Source organism: Neltuma alba, unplaced genomic scaffold (assembly GCF_004799145.2).
Source record: "Neltuma alba isolate B1F8T4 unplaced genomic scaffold, ASM479914v2 tig00010227_pilon, whole genome shotgun sequence".
Lineage (NCBI taxonomy): Eukaryota > Viridiplantae > Streptophyta > Magnoliopsida > Fabales > Fabaceae > Neltuma > Neltuma alba.
The window spans coordinates 1-15,322 of NW_021635159.1; the positions used below are offsets into that span (position 1 = coordinate 1).

The following is a 15,322-nucleotide window of genomic DNA, read 5'->3' on the forward strand; positions in this document are numbered from 1 at the left end:
TTATCAGATATCAGTGCCAACTATTTTGGTCAAACGTGCCTTGTAAGGCTAAGCAATAGGCAACCGCATGTCATTCCCATGCATAGTGATATCCATGGAATACTCTGATGAAGTTTGTGAAATCTAATTGTTCTTATTAGTCCCCTCGCCAATCTCATTCTTTCTCATTTTGTAAATTTTTTTAACTTCTGACAAGGATCTTTTCCTCCTGTATAGGCCTTGCGCCTTACTTGGGATTTATTTATGATATTATACTGTGAATTTTAAATCAAGCTGTTAGTATAGCCTGTATATATACTTGATCTCAGAGAAAGAATCCTGCTTCTTTAGCAAATTGGAGCGACATAGGCTTACATTGATTCCTTATTCAGCTCTCTGTTAATATTTTGCAAGTAAATTGTAAGTGAATTGATACTATTGGTGGACAAGCGCTAGTTTTAATATGTTTAGAACTAAGTTTTATACTATCACACCCTTTGTTTCTTCAGTGGGTTGATAGAAAACAGTTTACTTCATTTTGCCGGCTGTTTTGTGCTGTGCCTGTATTTTTGTTATGTTGGATATGGAGCTAGATCTAAGGGCCATTTTCTGTGTATACGCTCTTAATGGAATTCATCTATCTGCCGGCTTTTTTTTTTTTTTTGCTTGTTGTATCTTAATCTAACGAGACCTCCTAGTCAACAACATATCTAAGGATTGGGTTGTTGACAGAGCACGATGGCATCGTGTGATTAATGTAGCCGACCCCACCTAGTGGGATAAGGCTTGTTGTTGTTGTTGTTGTTGTATCTTAATCTGATTTTATGTTGTATGTTGGATTGCATGATGATGATTAGTGATGATATGTAAATTACTTAACTGAGTGTGAAGAAAAAATTGAGGGTCATGTGACGTCTAGGGGTAAAAATCAAAATGCTGCAATGTACAATTTACCACTTGGTAGTTGGATCTTTAGTATTACTAACCGGACATGCCAGATAATGGGTGAAGTTCTTATTAATTTTTACTTGGAAAACAATAAAAGAAAGAGCTTTTTCAATTATAAAATAATCATGGGACATAGACGTTGTTAGTATTTGAAGATTTATAGCTGGGTTCCTTGCGAAAGGAGGTGTTCAATTTTAAGCATATAACCATGACAATCAGTTGCCTTTGTTTTATAATATTCATAATTGACATTTTAACACGAACCCTTTTTTTCCCCTGTTAGATATAGATATATTTCTATTGGAGGCGATGCCCACTCACAAAGAGTTACCAATTGATTACAGTACATTATGCTTTCGTTCGCTTAATTCAAATAAGCTATGGATCAGCACTGGATCTCCTTAGTACTGTCAATCCTGAAGCTTAGATGATGGTGCTTTTGTAGACTTTGCACAGTTTTTTAATTTATATATATATATATGTGTATATATATACACTCCTCTGTTCTTAATATAGAATTTACTTGTTGAGTTGATTTTGGTTCTAAATATAAAATATATTTATCATATTTATCAGTTTTTTCTTAATTACCTCTATAGACACTTCCTCAATCATAATCAAGTAAAATAAGGAGAGATGATATTAAAGAAGATGATTATGGTATTTTAGGAAAAACATGTCATATTTCTTATAGTTAACTAATTTACTTAACTTTCTTAATCTAATCAAATTAGTTAAATAAGTTTTATATTTAGGATTGGAAGAGTATATATATACTCCCTTTTCACTCAAAAACAAAAGAAGCTATAAATCAAGATTTTATACAATTAATTACTCTGTGTATCTAAAAAATCTAGTTCACTGTGAATAAATATTGATTATAGAAATTAATTTTGGTTTTTAAATGAAAATTTTATTTTGAAAATTCATACCTAAAATTAAATTAAAATCTAGTAAAGTTATAAGAAATCAATCAAAAAGTATCCGGCCAGGCGGCCAAGAAATCAAAGCATATAGTAAAATTAACTAATAAACCATGAATAATTATTATGTTCGAAATTATCATAATATTTTATATTTATGACTTGACTGATAAATGAAAAATATTATTACTTTTGATATATTACTTTTTGTTCTATAAAATCAGAGAGAAGAGGTTAAAAAAATATTATATTTTCTTAATGACAACTATACTAATAAAACAATTTTTTAATTGTTTACTTCATCATTTTATTTTATTTTTTTTTTGCAGAATGATGATTCAAACTGATTTTCTTAAAATTTTTGTTTTTAAAATTAAAATTTACCAATTTTCTTCAAGTCGTAAATTGAATCAAAACGCTAGTCTTGTTTTCTATTGATGCGTTTCATCAATTTCCACCTCTTCAGTCTTCAGCTTCAGAAAACGATAACTGAGGAGCTTCTCCGTCACACTCAGCAGTCTCTCCCTTTGGCTGCTTTCATTCTTTGACGCACCTCACTCTTCCAGCTATCTAAGGCGACTTGCTTATATGATCGTTGAGGGATATGGCATCTTCTCTTCTCAGAAGGATGTTGTTGGGTCCTCGCCTCATTCATTCTTCGAGGCCCCAAATACTCACTTCTTTCTTAAATGCAAGTCCCATCTTTTCATGAAATCTCATCTGGGTTTTCTTTTGTTCTCCAATTTCAGTATGGATTGTGTGTATATGCGTGTCTCTTTCATCAGCCTTGATTCTGTGCCTGTGAATTAGGAACTTTGCTCCTGTGCTCATTTGTCCTACAGTGTTTAGTTCTGTGAATTGGTTTTCCATAGTTTTTGTTTTTGTTGGTTTTGGAGTCCTTGGTCTGTTAGGCTGCGTGACTCGTTTTCCTTGTTTAAGTTCTCGAAGTATGATTGAGTATGAACCAGACAGCAATTAGCAAATTTATAACTGCTGGTTATGCGCGTTTTGCATGCCCCTTCCCATACGAATATATTGTTTATGCATCCTGCTGAAAGCCTAATAATATTCGGCAGTTTTAATCTGACTTTTCGCTTTTGTGACTGTGAAATTGGTGATGTCTGTTTGTCATCAATTGCGATACGAGCCGGAAGTTTCGATCATCATGCAAAATGGTTTCTTGCGCTGGTTCTTACATGATGCAGTACTTAAACGTGACGTTGGGATTATATATATTTGATGGTGCAAATTAGTGATTGTGAAATTGGTGACGTCATTTTGTGATGGGTGGTGATGCAAACTAGAGGGTTTAATCAGCATGCAAAATAGTTTCTTTTGCTGATTCTCACATGAATTAGTCATTAAATGTGCATTAGAATTATCTATTGTTTTTTTTTTTTATGTGGGAATTGTTGGCATAAATTATTGTAGTTAGGCTCAAAGATTAACACATTTAGAGTTATCTATATCAGTTATGTTCCAGCCGTGGTTCTTATGATATTTTGATGAACGAAATTTCAATTAACGCCGTTAAAGAGAAGCATTTTAACTAGTCAGCCATTTAGGAGCTCTACCTTTATGGAAAAATGTTAACTTTTCAATTTGTTGGCCCATTTTTCAAAACATATTATTTCTTTCTGTATTTATGTGCTATAGCTGTTCTTTGACCTTGGTTTCTCATTTTGCATATGTACCTGCAGAAGAGCTCATTTCAATCACAAGCTGTTCCAGCCTATACTTCTCAAAAAACAAGGATAACTGGGTGGTCTCATTTTGTCATGGCTTCCTCCCCCATTGGAACACGAGCTTCTTATTCAACAGTGTCTGTATCTACGGATGATCCTGTTGTTTCCGTGGATTGGCTCTATGCTAATCTTAAGAAGCCTGATTTGAAGGTACTTGCATTTTCTGCTATTCTGAGTTGCCCTCTTGTGTGCAATCTATACCAGAGGCGTTGTAAGGAACTTACTTGATTATTTAATGCTAATTGCCTTTTCCTTTAATCCAAATGGGTGGTGGCTTAACTTCTAATATCGTACGATTATTTATTTCAACAACTTTTCTAGTTTCCATGATTTTTTATTTTTAAAGACTTTCTCATTTTCAGCACTTTCCTTTTTCTTAAAAAAAGAAAAGATTGATGGGGATTAATCAAGATTTCTAGGGGTTTCATATGAATACTTTTTTGATATGCTTGCGAGACAGACTTTGATCAACAGAAATGTGGAATTTCCTCTCAAGCATTAAGCCCGAGAATCTTGTGTCCTTTTTTCGCATGTTATGTGGTGTCAGCTTGTTATTGGAAAGTAGGAGGAACCCTTTTTGTCTTTGCTTTGATTACTAACTGGTAATTGGGTGATTTTCAATCTGTTGTTTACATATTTTTAATCATTCTGGGCCATATGACAAACCTGTAATCAGTATCATACATTTTTTATGCTAAATTCTTTAATTCTACTAGATGTATATGCATGATCTGAATTTTCCATCTTTGTACTGCCTGAATATGTTACATTACATCAGCCATGAAAATTCCTAAGCGTGTCTAGTCTATTCAGGTATTGGATGCCTCCTGGTACATGCCAGATGAGCAGAGGAACCCATTTCAAGAATATCAGGTCTGAACATAATTTTGTTATCAATCCCATTCTCTTTAGTTAAAAAATTCTAAGCAGCTTATGAGACATGACATAGAAGGGATATGCTTCTGTTTGTGTTTGTTTATTGTCTTGCAATTCACTTCTGTTTATCATTTGGCTATTAGCGTATTTTGTTTAACACAATTGCAACAGGTTGCTCACATTCCTGGGGCCCTTTTCTTTGATGTAGATGGAATATCGGATCGAACTTCAAATGTGAGTGGTCTCTCTTCATGTTATTTATAAGAGTCTTTATTTAAAAGACATTTTAGAATTTGTATATAATTTATGTAAAGGCTGTTATTGACTTTTGCTACCTTATAAAAATGAAATCTTTGTAGGTCTTGCTGTGCAAGATGATATCGTTGAGATTTTTGTGTGAAGTTTTTCAGAAAATATTGTCTCTAAAAGTTTGGTATCTGTTTCAAAGCAACATTTGCTACATATAGGAGGAGGTAGGCCTCAAGAGAAGCAGCTAACCAACGTCTCCCAAAGGAAAGGATAGGAACATGAACGCAAAATAAAGACTCATAATACTAGAAACAAATGAAGAAATAAAACAATTTGACTTCACCCCATTAACACCTATAGTTTTACATGATTCTTATGAAAAATTTGTTAACTAACCCAAAGAAATTAAACATCATGCGATATTAACTGGCAGTAGACACCTAAAATAAATTGCAAGAGTAAATAAAAAATAGATAGATAAGAAGATTGATCGGGAAATATGATAAAAGCCAGCCAATAATTGCATGATCTATTAGAGCCATTAATGCTGTTAATTACATGATAACTGATTTCAATTGTAGTGGATTCTTTAGATGCAGTGGTCGCTAACTTTTTTTTTTTTTAACCATTAATAGTTCACTATGTGGATCTTATAAATTTTTTTCATGTGAAAATATTGATAACTTCACATATTCTCAATGCATTATAGTGTCAAGCAGTAATAAATGAAAGCTTTCAGCAATTATACATGGATTTTTTAAGTAAATTTTGATTCTATAGGTTGATATGGGCGTTTTTAATTTGCCTCTGCCCATTTTATGCGTTCCTAATTGCTTGCTATTCTCTAGAGATGTGCTCATTTTAAATAGTTTTATTCTTAGGGAATGATTTTGCACTTAATGTTTTGAACTTCCCTGTATTTTGATGCAATTTGTTTCTCCAGTATATCTAATCTATAACTATGACTGGTATCAGCTACCGCACATGTTGCCATCAGAAGAAGCTTTTGCTGCTGCTGCTTCTGCTCTTGGCATAGAGAATAAAGATGGATTGGTTGTTTATGATGGAAAAGGAATATTTAGTGCAGCTCGTGTATGGTGGTAAGCCTTGCTATCTTGAAAAAGCATATTAATCTGTCACTGGAATGTGTAATCTTTGATTTCTGCTACGCAGTTCTAACTAATACTTTTCTTCATGGTTTACTGGTCAAAAGGATGTTCCGAGTTTTTGGGCATGACAGAGTTTGGGTATTAGATGGTGGCCTGCCAAGATGGCGTGCGTCAGGATATGATGTTGAATCAAGTGCTTCTGGTGATGCTATATTGAAGGCTAGTGCTGCAAGTGAGGCCATAGAGAAAGTATACAAGGGACACGGAGTAAGTTTGCAATCTGTCCAATTTGTAAGCTTTTGCTCCTGCTTGTCTTATTTAAAAAAAAAAAAAAATCTTTTCTGATGTAAAAATATATATTGTTCTGTGGCTCTAACATGAGATTCCTTTCCGGACGATGGATTTAACAATATGCAATCCTTTAATGTATCCTCCTCGCATGGCCATTTCGTTTTTCAGGCTGGGCCAATCACATATAAGACTAAATTTCAGCCACATCTTGTTAGGACGATGGAGCAGGTGAGTTGCTTTATAATTAAGACTTCTTCATATATGAATTCTCTAAATGCTTGTCTTGATTGCGCAAAATAGCAGGTGAATCATAACTGCAATTTGCAATTGTAAGTATATGGTGATGTTAACGATAAAAGCCTACAAGTATTAAGTTGTCAAGAATAGTAATAAATATGGAGGTTTGAAAAGTTGGTATTACAAATGAATGTGAGTCTACTAGAAAACTTTATTGGAATTTAATATATCTGAAGCTTAATCTACTAGTAAGTAGTCTCTTGAAATGTCTGGTCTTGAATTTAATAGGGTCTCCCATCAATAAATTGCATCCTTGGTTATGTTATATCCCCTTGTTATAGGTGAAGAAAAATATTGAGGAAAAAAGTCACCAACATATAGATGCTCGATCGAAGCCCAGGTATATTATTACATTCCTTTTGACTTCTCATATACTTTCACGTGAGTTCTCTGCACTGTTGTGAGCATTCACGTTCCTGTTTTGTATATATTGACGCTTAGCATGCGAGCAGTTGGCTGCAAACGTGTAATTTCATCTCTTTTCTTTGTTGGTATTGGCTTAATAACTTAAGCGGCATCCATTGTTCATCATTATGGATAGAACTTGTTTCATGTTTCAAGCAGAATTTTTATGAAATGCTGTATAGGCTGTATTTCCATAAATTTCAATATTGTTTCCATACCAGTCTTTATTTTCATAAATTTAAAACCCACCAATTGAGAGCTCAATAAGGAATATATTGGAGATTAGGAGGTTTTTATTGATTATGTCTCTATTCAGTCTATTTTTCTTTTTATTCATTTTAATTTTGGAGAATTTCTTATTTTCTCTTGGATCAATTTCTTATATTCACTATAGTTCACTGTTTGGGATTTCTATTTCTGGTGTGCCTCTGTTGGACTTTATGGATATTTTATCCTCTGACAGGTTTGATGGAGCTGTGCCAGAACCCCGTAAGGGAATTAGAGGTGGTCACGTACCTGGCAGCAAGTGCATTCCTTTTAAACAGGTACCGCATACGGTCAATTCAGTACTATCATTATAACCCAGAAAAACACGAACCTTTCTTGTCATAGCAATGAAGAAAATATTTGTCATGCTATATTATCAATGGTGCTTGTCTCCTCTGCAGGTGCTGGATGCTTCCCAAACATTGTTACCACCGGATCAGCTTAAGAAGCGATTTGATGAAGAAGGTCTGGAGCCCGTTGTGACAGAGATCCCTATGCTGAAATTAAATTTGTTCTTAAAAACTTTAGATACCTGCTGAGATGTTTGATATGGTTCTTCAGTTACCTGACATCCTTATTCATATGCAGGAATCTCTTTGGAAAGCCCAATAACAGCTTCTTGCGGCACTGGAGTAACTGCTTGCATTCTTGCATTGGTACCTCTCTCTCTCTCTCTCTCACGCTCACACGTGCATGCACACAAAATTGGTTTTTTTTTTTTTTTTGGGCTCCTGGAGATGAAGGGCAAAGCAAAGTGTCCGAAGCTACTTCTTGATAGGTCAAGTAATTGGACCTATCTTCCTGACCGGGTAGGGGGGGGGGGGGAATTATTTGGCAATGTTGTTGCTATTGTATTGCTTCCACTTCGTTCCATTGGTTCAATGGGTCGGTTACCATATTTGTTAGCATATTGCTAAAATGCTTGTGTACCATATTTGATTCTGTCCTCCCTAGTTTGGTCTACTGGCGCACTAGGTGTGAAAAAATGTTGGCATCACTCAGGCCCATCCGACAACCTGGCTGAACTTTTGATGTTGAGCAGGCTTATCAGCCAGCAGTTTGGGCCCCTATTTTGAGACCTGACTTGTACCAAGGCTGGGTCTAGCTTTGGCGAATCCAGACCCCTATTGCATTCCGCACGCATGCAGACCCCACCCATCCACTAAAAGTAACTCTTTGAAAATCTTAAATTGGATGTCAAAAAACAGATCATATATATTAATAGATTAAACTACTGCTAACATGTTTGTGATGGCATTGCACCACGGCCACAAAGCCAGAAGCTTGTTGCATTTGTCAAAATGCTACCCCATACACACCCTAGAGCCTTTACCTATAGTTCTTGAGGGTGAACACATAGGTACATGGTCATTCTAGTCATAAAATGGTCGGGATCCGGTTTTCAGCTGAGCAGGAAAATACGCTTGTCGTCTAACAAAGACAAGCTTGATTATGAAGTGTTAAATATATAAATCTTATGGATCCATCCATATAAGGAACTTGGTAAAGGGTAAAGCCTCTCATGCCTTGTTTTGGTTATTCCCACCTTTTCAGGGTCTGCATCGTCTTGGAAAGTCTGATGTTGCGGTCTATGATGGATCTTGGACTGAATGGGGAGCACAATCTGATACACCAGTTGAAACTTCTTAAATGCGATATAGCCACAACCTCATGAGCAGCATGCATTAATGTGTCTTGTTAGGGAAGGGGCTTTACCACCATAGTCAACTTATTTGAGCCCTGCAATTTTTGTTTCTTTGCTTCTTCCCTTTTTTCTCCTCCTCAATGATTAAATAACAAATGTCATTGATCCTTGTTAAAAATTGTTACCGAAGCTAGTTTTGTGGTTTATAAAAATAATCTGAATGTGTTGTTCATGAGATACTGATAGAAATTGTGAAACGCCAAGTATTATCATGTTTTGCATTCCTTGGGAAGTTCAATCTCGTCAGTGAGACAGAAAAGTGATGATCATTAGAACTCCCAGGTCCCGCGGGGGAGGAAGATGATAGTTTCCTTTTTCTATTTATTTCTGTTTCAAATCTAAGTCAGGGCCAAAAAGAAGGCAAATATCCTCAGATTACACTAAAAAAGGATCTAAATGATGATGACAACAACAGCAGCTAACAAGAGAGCATTAATTACATCGAAGGAAAACAAAACAAGATTGATTATTGGAGCTGTTCCTTCTCAGTGTCTGTGACAATGATCAACTGATGAAGTTCTTTGAGAATGGAAGGTCTTGTTTGGATATCAGTGTGATTTGTCAATGTGGTGACCAAGTTTTGTGGGACCAGGCACTTTTCCTGCAAGTAGAGCTTCTCTGCAACACTGGGACTGCCAAGCATTGCTTGTAATTGCTGATCTTGATTATCACTCCAAGTTGATTCTTTATCTTCCTGCAAAATGATTAAGAATGTGATGAAACAAAGTAACACACAGAATCCAATTCAAAGCATTGGTTTTTAATCACTGGGGGCATAAAGTTCCAACCTTTTTGGTTTTCAAAGAACGTTTAAAGGATGGGATGAGCTTGTTGTGATTCTAATGATTGTCAACTAAAATTAAAAATTAGTATATAATAATGTTTTTGGGTCTTTTTGGCCCCTAAAGAAATCTATCATAGATATGGTAATTGAAGTGGGTAAAGGGCGACAAATCTTGAGGAAATTTTGAAATTAATCCATTTTTCAGGATTTTATTTCTGCCATTATCTTGTAAACTTTTTTTAATCAAATATATAGATAAATCAGTAACAAACGAAGCAGTTTTTTTCTAAATAATCATGTAGAATTGGTTGGTAAAAACTAAAAAATAATTCATTTGGTCTGATTACATACTGATTTATTTCATCCTCGCGAAAGTATTTGCTTAACGAGCATTTAGGGGGGAAAAAACAAAAGAAAAGAAAAAAAAAAAGAATTCTTGTTCCTAAAGACTGGCTTATGTTGACCATGTCTTCACATCCACTTAACTGCCTCCGTATTTTTCTCCCCTCATCCCCTAAATAATAATAATAAAGATAGCAATAATTATTATTATTCTTATTATCATCTATTATTATATATGTGTGTATACACACACACACACTATGGCCGTATTCTAATGTTTCTAAACACCTCCTATTTAATTCCTAAAAAAGCATAAAGAAAGAAAGAAAGAAAGAAAGTAGGCAAAACATCAGCAACATGTGAGGCAGATAAACATTGAAAAACAGAAGAATGGTGACACCGTTGGTCTCACACACACTCTTAGGAATCAAAGTTGGCCTATCAACCTTAATACCAGACATTAACACATAATCATATGCAGATTCTCGACAACTATCCAAATGCCCACAAATCAGATTCTAAAAGTAAATAATACTCCAATTATTAATTATTATATGTCATATAATAAACAAGAACTTAACTGATAACAGCAAGCTTCCTTACAACAATTATCATTATGTGTAATACAAGTGTAAAGATCCCCTATAGTTAAAAACTTTTTTTTTTTGCCCCCTATAGAAGAATTAAAACTTTATAACTAGAACTAAAATGTAGAAGAATCAGAATCTTAAAGGAACATAACCAAATTAACAGTTTAACATACAGGAAGTAGAGATTATGTTACATACCATATGTGTGTTCATAATCTGAAGCATCGAAACTTGGGCTTGCAGGTAGGTACTTAACATACTTGGAAGCTGCAAGAAGCATCTCAGCTGTGTTCATCTTGCACCCACCTGGAACCATCTTCCCCAGCTCCTGTGTCTTCTCTGCTATCTTCTTCCTCTTTCTCTCGCCGCCACGCTCTGCGCCGACACCGTCCTCGCCGTCGCCTCCCCAGCCCCACACCATTTCTTCTCACTTAATCACTCGCCGGCGCCGGAAGCTGCAGTGGTGGGACTCCAATATCATTAAACTCCGGCATTAACGAACAACAGTAAGGGTAATTATTATCTTCAAAACCGTCATAGAAATAATTATCCCTATGATACGGTAACTGATAATGATTGTCTTCAAAGCTTAACTTCTGGCGTTTAGGGTAGGGATATTGAAAGGTCTGAATCTGATCATCACTCGGGAAGATGTTCATGTTATAATCACAGAGTGGTAATGATGGTGTTTGATATTGAGGAGGAGAATAGGTTAACTCTGGGAAAGAGTAATAATAATCAAACAATAAACTGTTTGGATTATTATCATTAAGGAAGAAGAAGCTTTCATGATCTGAATAATCTGGTACTAATGGTAGTGGTGGCGGTGGTGTTTCTTGCTGGAAGAAGGAATTAAAGTAACTGCTCATTATTTCTGGGACATCATTGTTCATGGTTTGCTGCACAGAGGCCTCCCAGTTGAAATAGGTGCTTAGAGGCATCGCCATTATGACTCGATCAATGGATATGACCAAACTTAATAAACCTGGTACAACACAGTGCACAAAAAGAACAAAGCCTTTGTTAAGGTTAGCAGACAAAATACGATGACACTAGGATGACGAGAATGCTATTGAAGTGTGGCTCTGATATGGGACATGATACTTCAAACACAGTTTAAAGACTGTTTTATCACGAACGTTGTGGTTATATATGTGTGTGCACACGATACTTGTGCTTGTTCAGTGATAAAAAACTAATAAAGAAGCAGAAGCTGGTTAAGCATATATAGAAGACAAGATACAAAAGAATGCAGTAACAGGAAATGTATACTATTATGTACGTAGAACATGTCTGAGAGAGGAGGAGGAGAGGAGAGAAGAAGAAGATACCTTGGAGAATGCAAGAAGAAGCTGAGGATGTTATGAGTTGTGGGAGTACTAAGTGAGTGAGTGAGGGAGTGAGAGTTAAATAGTAAATAAGAAGAGAAAGAAAGGAAAACGAGAATAACTGACATTATCGTCACTGCCTTGTTGCTGCTTTGTGGGTTCAGATATTTCAGGGGAAGTTGGAGGCGGTTACGGAATACATGTGCTTTTTTAAAATCATTTTTAGGTTAATTATAGTATAATTTGCAAGCTCACTTTTAATTTTAGTTGTTCTCTTAAATATAACTGAATCAGAGGCTTGGGAAATAGATTCTCTCTCATTACAAACTGTATTGTACTCTTACATTCGAAATCTGGTTCGTTGGCTTCTTTCAGCAACATAACAAGTTAATCGAATCTAAGGACTCAGATTGAATCAATTTTTTTCCCTGACCGTTAGACAAAGTCAACGAATGAAATTTCAGATAAAATAAGATGACACAAAGTTTCGATAGGAGAGGATCCAGATCTCATTAACTTTCTCACCAAGCAAAACCATAAAACCTGCCCCTCGATCTCTCTCAGCTTACAAAATATATTTGTTTAAGGAAAAAAATTATCAATTCGAGGAATCTAATGTTTGAGTGGTTTTCTTAGGGTAATGTCTTATGCACTTATTATATATATTTTTCACATGAAATAATTAAAATACATATAAGTTAAAAATAACAACAACATAAATTTTACTATATGTATCTATGAAGAATATAATAAATATATTGAGATTTTTGTTCATTTTCAAGACAACATAAAAAAAATTGATTAATAAAAAATAAAAAGATGCTTGCTCATGCTGGGACTAGTACCAAATTAAACACCAAAATATATTCCTCCTGTCTTAAATATAAGACCTATGGAACAGGAGGAATATATACATTGACAAGATCAAATGAAAAAAAACTGTACAACATCTAAAATTTTAACTAATATAAATACAGAATTCTCAGCTCAGGTATTAAGAAGTTTAAGAAAAATCTATCGTAGATTTTTTTTTCTACTTCATAAATTGCTCCATTTATGGAATGATAGTAACAAATAAATGTTTTTATCGGTAAGAATTGTCTTATAGGATTAAATTTCATTACTTTATAAAAAGAAACCAACAATATTTGCTGTCAGTTTCTCATATATCGTAAGTAATACAATTATGCTATACCATTTTTAGAGTGAAGATAAATTTCAGCAAAATAAATCTCCTTATAATGCTTCAACTTGTCTTAATTCAGTTGTTCCGTTGTTGGTCTTGTAAAAGGAAAAATTGTTGTTAGTTGCTGGTTACAATTATAATTCAAACTTAACATTTCATATTATTTTTACATTTGTGTATCCTTTCCCTAAAGAAGTAAACTTTGTCTCTATTTGTCAATCTAATCCATTACTCTTCTGGTTCTTAATATAGGACCTAATTGTTGAGTTGGTTTTGATTCTAAATATAAGACCCATTTATCATATTTATCAGTTTTTTCTAAATTACCCCTATAGATACTCTCTCAACCATAATCAAATAGAAGAGGAAGAGAGGTATTAAGAAAGATGATTATGGTATTTTAGGAAAAATATGTCACATTTCTTATGATTAACTAACTTATCTAACTTTCTTAATCTAATCAAATTAGTTAAATAGGTCTTATATTAAGGATCAAGGAGTATTATTAATAAATTTCATAATTCAGTTTGTTAAAAATATAGTCACCGCACTCTAACTCTTGATATCAAAGGATTAACCCTAACCACTCAATTAAAATGTGTATTTGATTTTTTTTTTTTAACTTTATACAAAATGTTATTCTAGTCTCTTGATCTTATTAAATATTTTTGGCTAAAGTGTACATTTAATCCTTTAGTTTTGTACAAGGTTTTAATTTGGTCCCTTAACTTTAAAAAATATATTTTTAGTCCTTTAACTCCAAAAATTGTTAACAAAATGATAACACTAAGATCTTAAATATTGATAAAATATTCTCAAATACTAACATATTAAGTTTAATTTTCAAAATATTCATGATTGTTACAAAAAAATTATCATTGAAGTTTAATGATAATGATTTTAGAGCTAAAGGACCAAATATATGCTTTTTAAAATTAAGAAATTAAATTGAAACCTTATATAAAGTTAAATGACCAAATGTATACTTTAGTCAATATTTTTTCAATGTTTAAACTTGATGCCATTATTTTTAAATAATATTTTTACTACTAATCATCATCATTTTTCAAAAGTTAAATTTAATGTGCCAACATTTGATAATATTTTGTTGGTCACCAAAGTTAAAGACATTTCTAGTCCTTCGATTCGCTTCTGCTTATATTAATTTAATATTTTTGGGATCGTTTTCAGGGCTAGAGCCGGGAATCAGGGCCGGCCCGACCCTCCAGGGCCGGCCCTTCAGGGCTGGCGGGCTTAAAAGGGCCGGCCCTTCAGGGCTGAAATTTTAAAAATACTCCAATTTGCTAAGCCCGGCCCTTAAGCTACAGGGCCAGGGCCGGCCGCGGGCTTTTGGCCCGTTTAAGAGAAAAAAATATTATTTTTTATATTTATCAAATTTTTTTATAAAAATATAAAAATAAACCAATGAAATTATTAATAAAAGACATAATATGAATAAAATTAAGTCACAAATATAAAATATCATCATATAAAATATTCATCAGCATCTAAGAACATCTAAAACATTCATTAACAAGATAACAATATCTAAAAGTTTTATCTATAATGCAATTGTACAATAAATAAACACTATCATTAATCTTTTGAAACTTTCATCATCACTATAATTAATTACTTTTCTTCATAAGTATGCTTTTCTTTCGTAACAAAAATATCAAGTTTTTCTTCTTTATAAGAATTTTATTTTGAATTTTGCAATCTAACTATTATTTTACTTTAATGTGAGAAACATTGTTGTTGAAACTCATGAATTTCTAATTCAAATTATAGAATCACAAGTTATATAAGTATAAAAATATTCTATTATCAAATATTATATATTTTAAAAATATCAACGCATATAATATAAATCAAATCATTATTAAAGTTTAAATTAACCGATTTTTTAAAAATTTAATTGGATAAATTATTGTCTAAAACTAAATTTAATTTTAAAATGATAATATACTAAATATTTGAAATATATTAACAATGTAAAAAATAATAACATTAATATTATATAAAAAAATTTAAAAAATAAAAAAATTATAAAAGGGCTTAAAAGGGCCGGCCCGCGGCCCTCCAGGGCCGGCCCTTTAAGCCCTCGGCCCTCCAGGGCCAGCCCTCTAGGGCTTGTTTCTCATTTTAAGAGAAAAATATCAAGCCCGGCCCTCGTAATTTCAGAGCCTAAAACGGGCCGGCCCGATGGGCTCGGCCCGTTTTCCCGGCTCTATTCAGGGCGCTGCATCTTGTAAGATTTGAAGTATCGTGTAATTTTTAATCAACAAAGCAAACCCC

The 15,322-nt window shown here is 33.8% G+C and overlaps 1 protein-coding gene across 1 annotated transcript; it reads left to right on the forward strand.

Annotated features, from left to right (window-relative positions):
• Positions 1-2,333: 2,333 nt before the first annotated feature.
• On the forward strand, positions 2,334-9,026 carry LOC114754938 (thiosulfate/3-mercaptopyruvate sulfurtransferase 1, mitochondrial). Its single transcript, XM_028943792.1, has 12 exons — positions 2,334-2,541; positions 3,551-3,745; positions 4,409-4,468; positions 4,643-4,705; positions 5,696-5,820; positions 5,934-6,096; positions 6,289-6,348; positions 6,699-6,757; positions 7,286-7,367; positions 7,491-7,554; positions 7,678-7,745; positions 8,644-9,026. The coding sequence occupies exons 1-12, from the start codon at positions 2,455-2,457 to the stop codon at positions 8,737-8,739; spliced, it is 1,122 nt and encodes a 373-aa protein (XP_028799625.1). The 5' UTR covers positions 2,334-2,454; the 3' UTR covers positions 8,740-9,026.
• Positions 9,027-15,322: the final 6,296 nt, after the last annotated feature.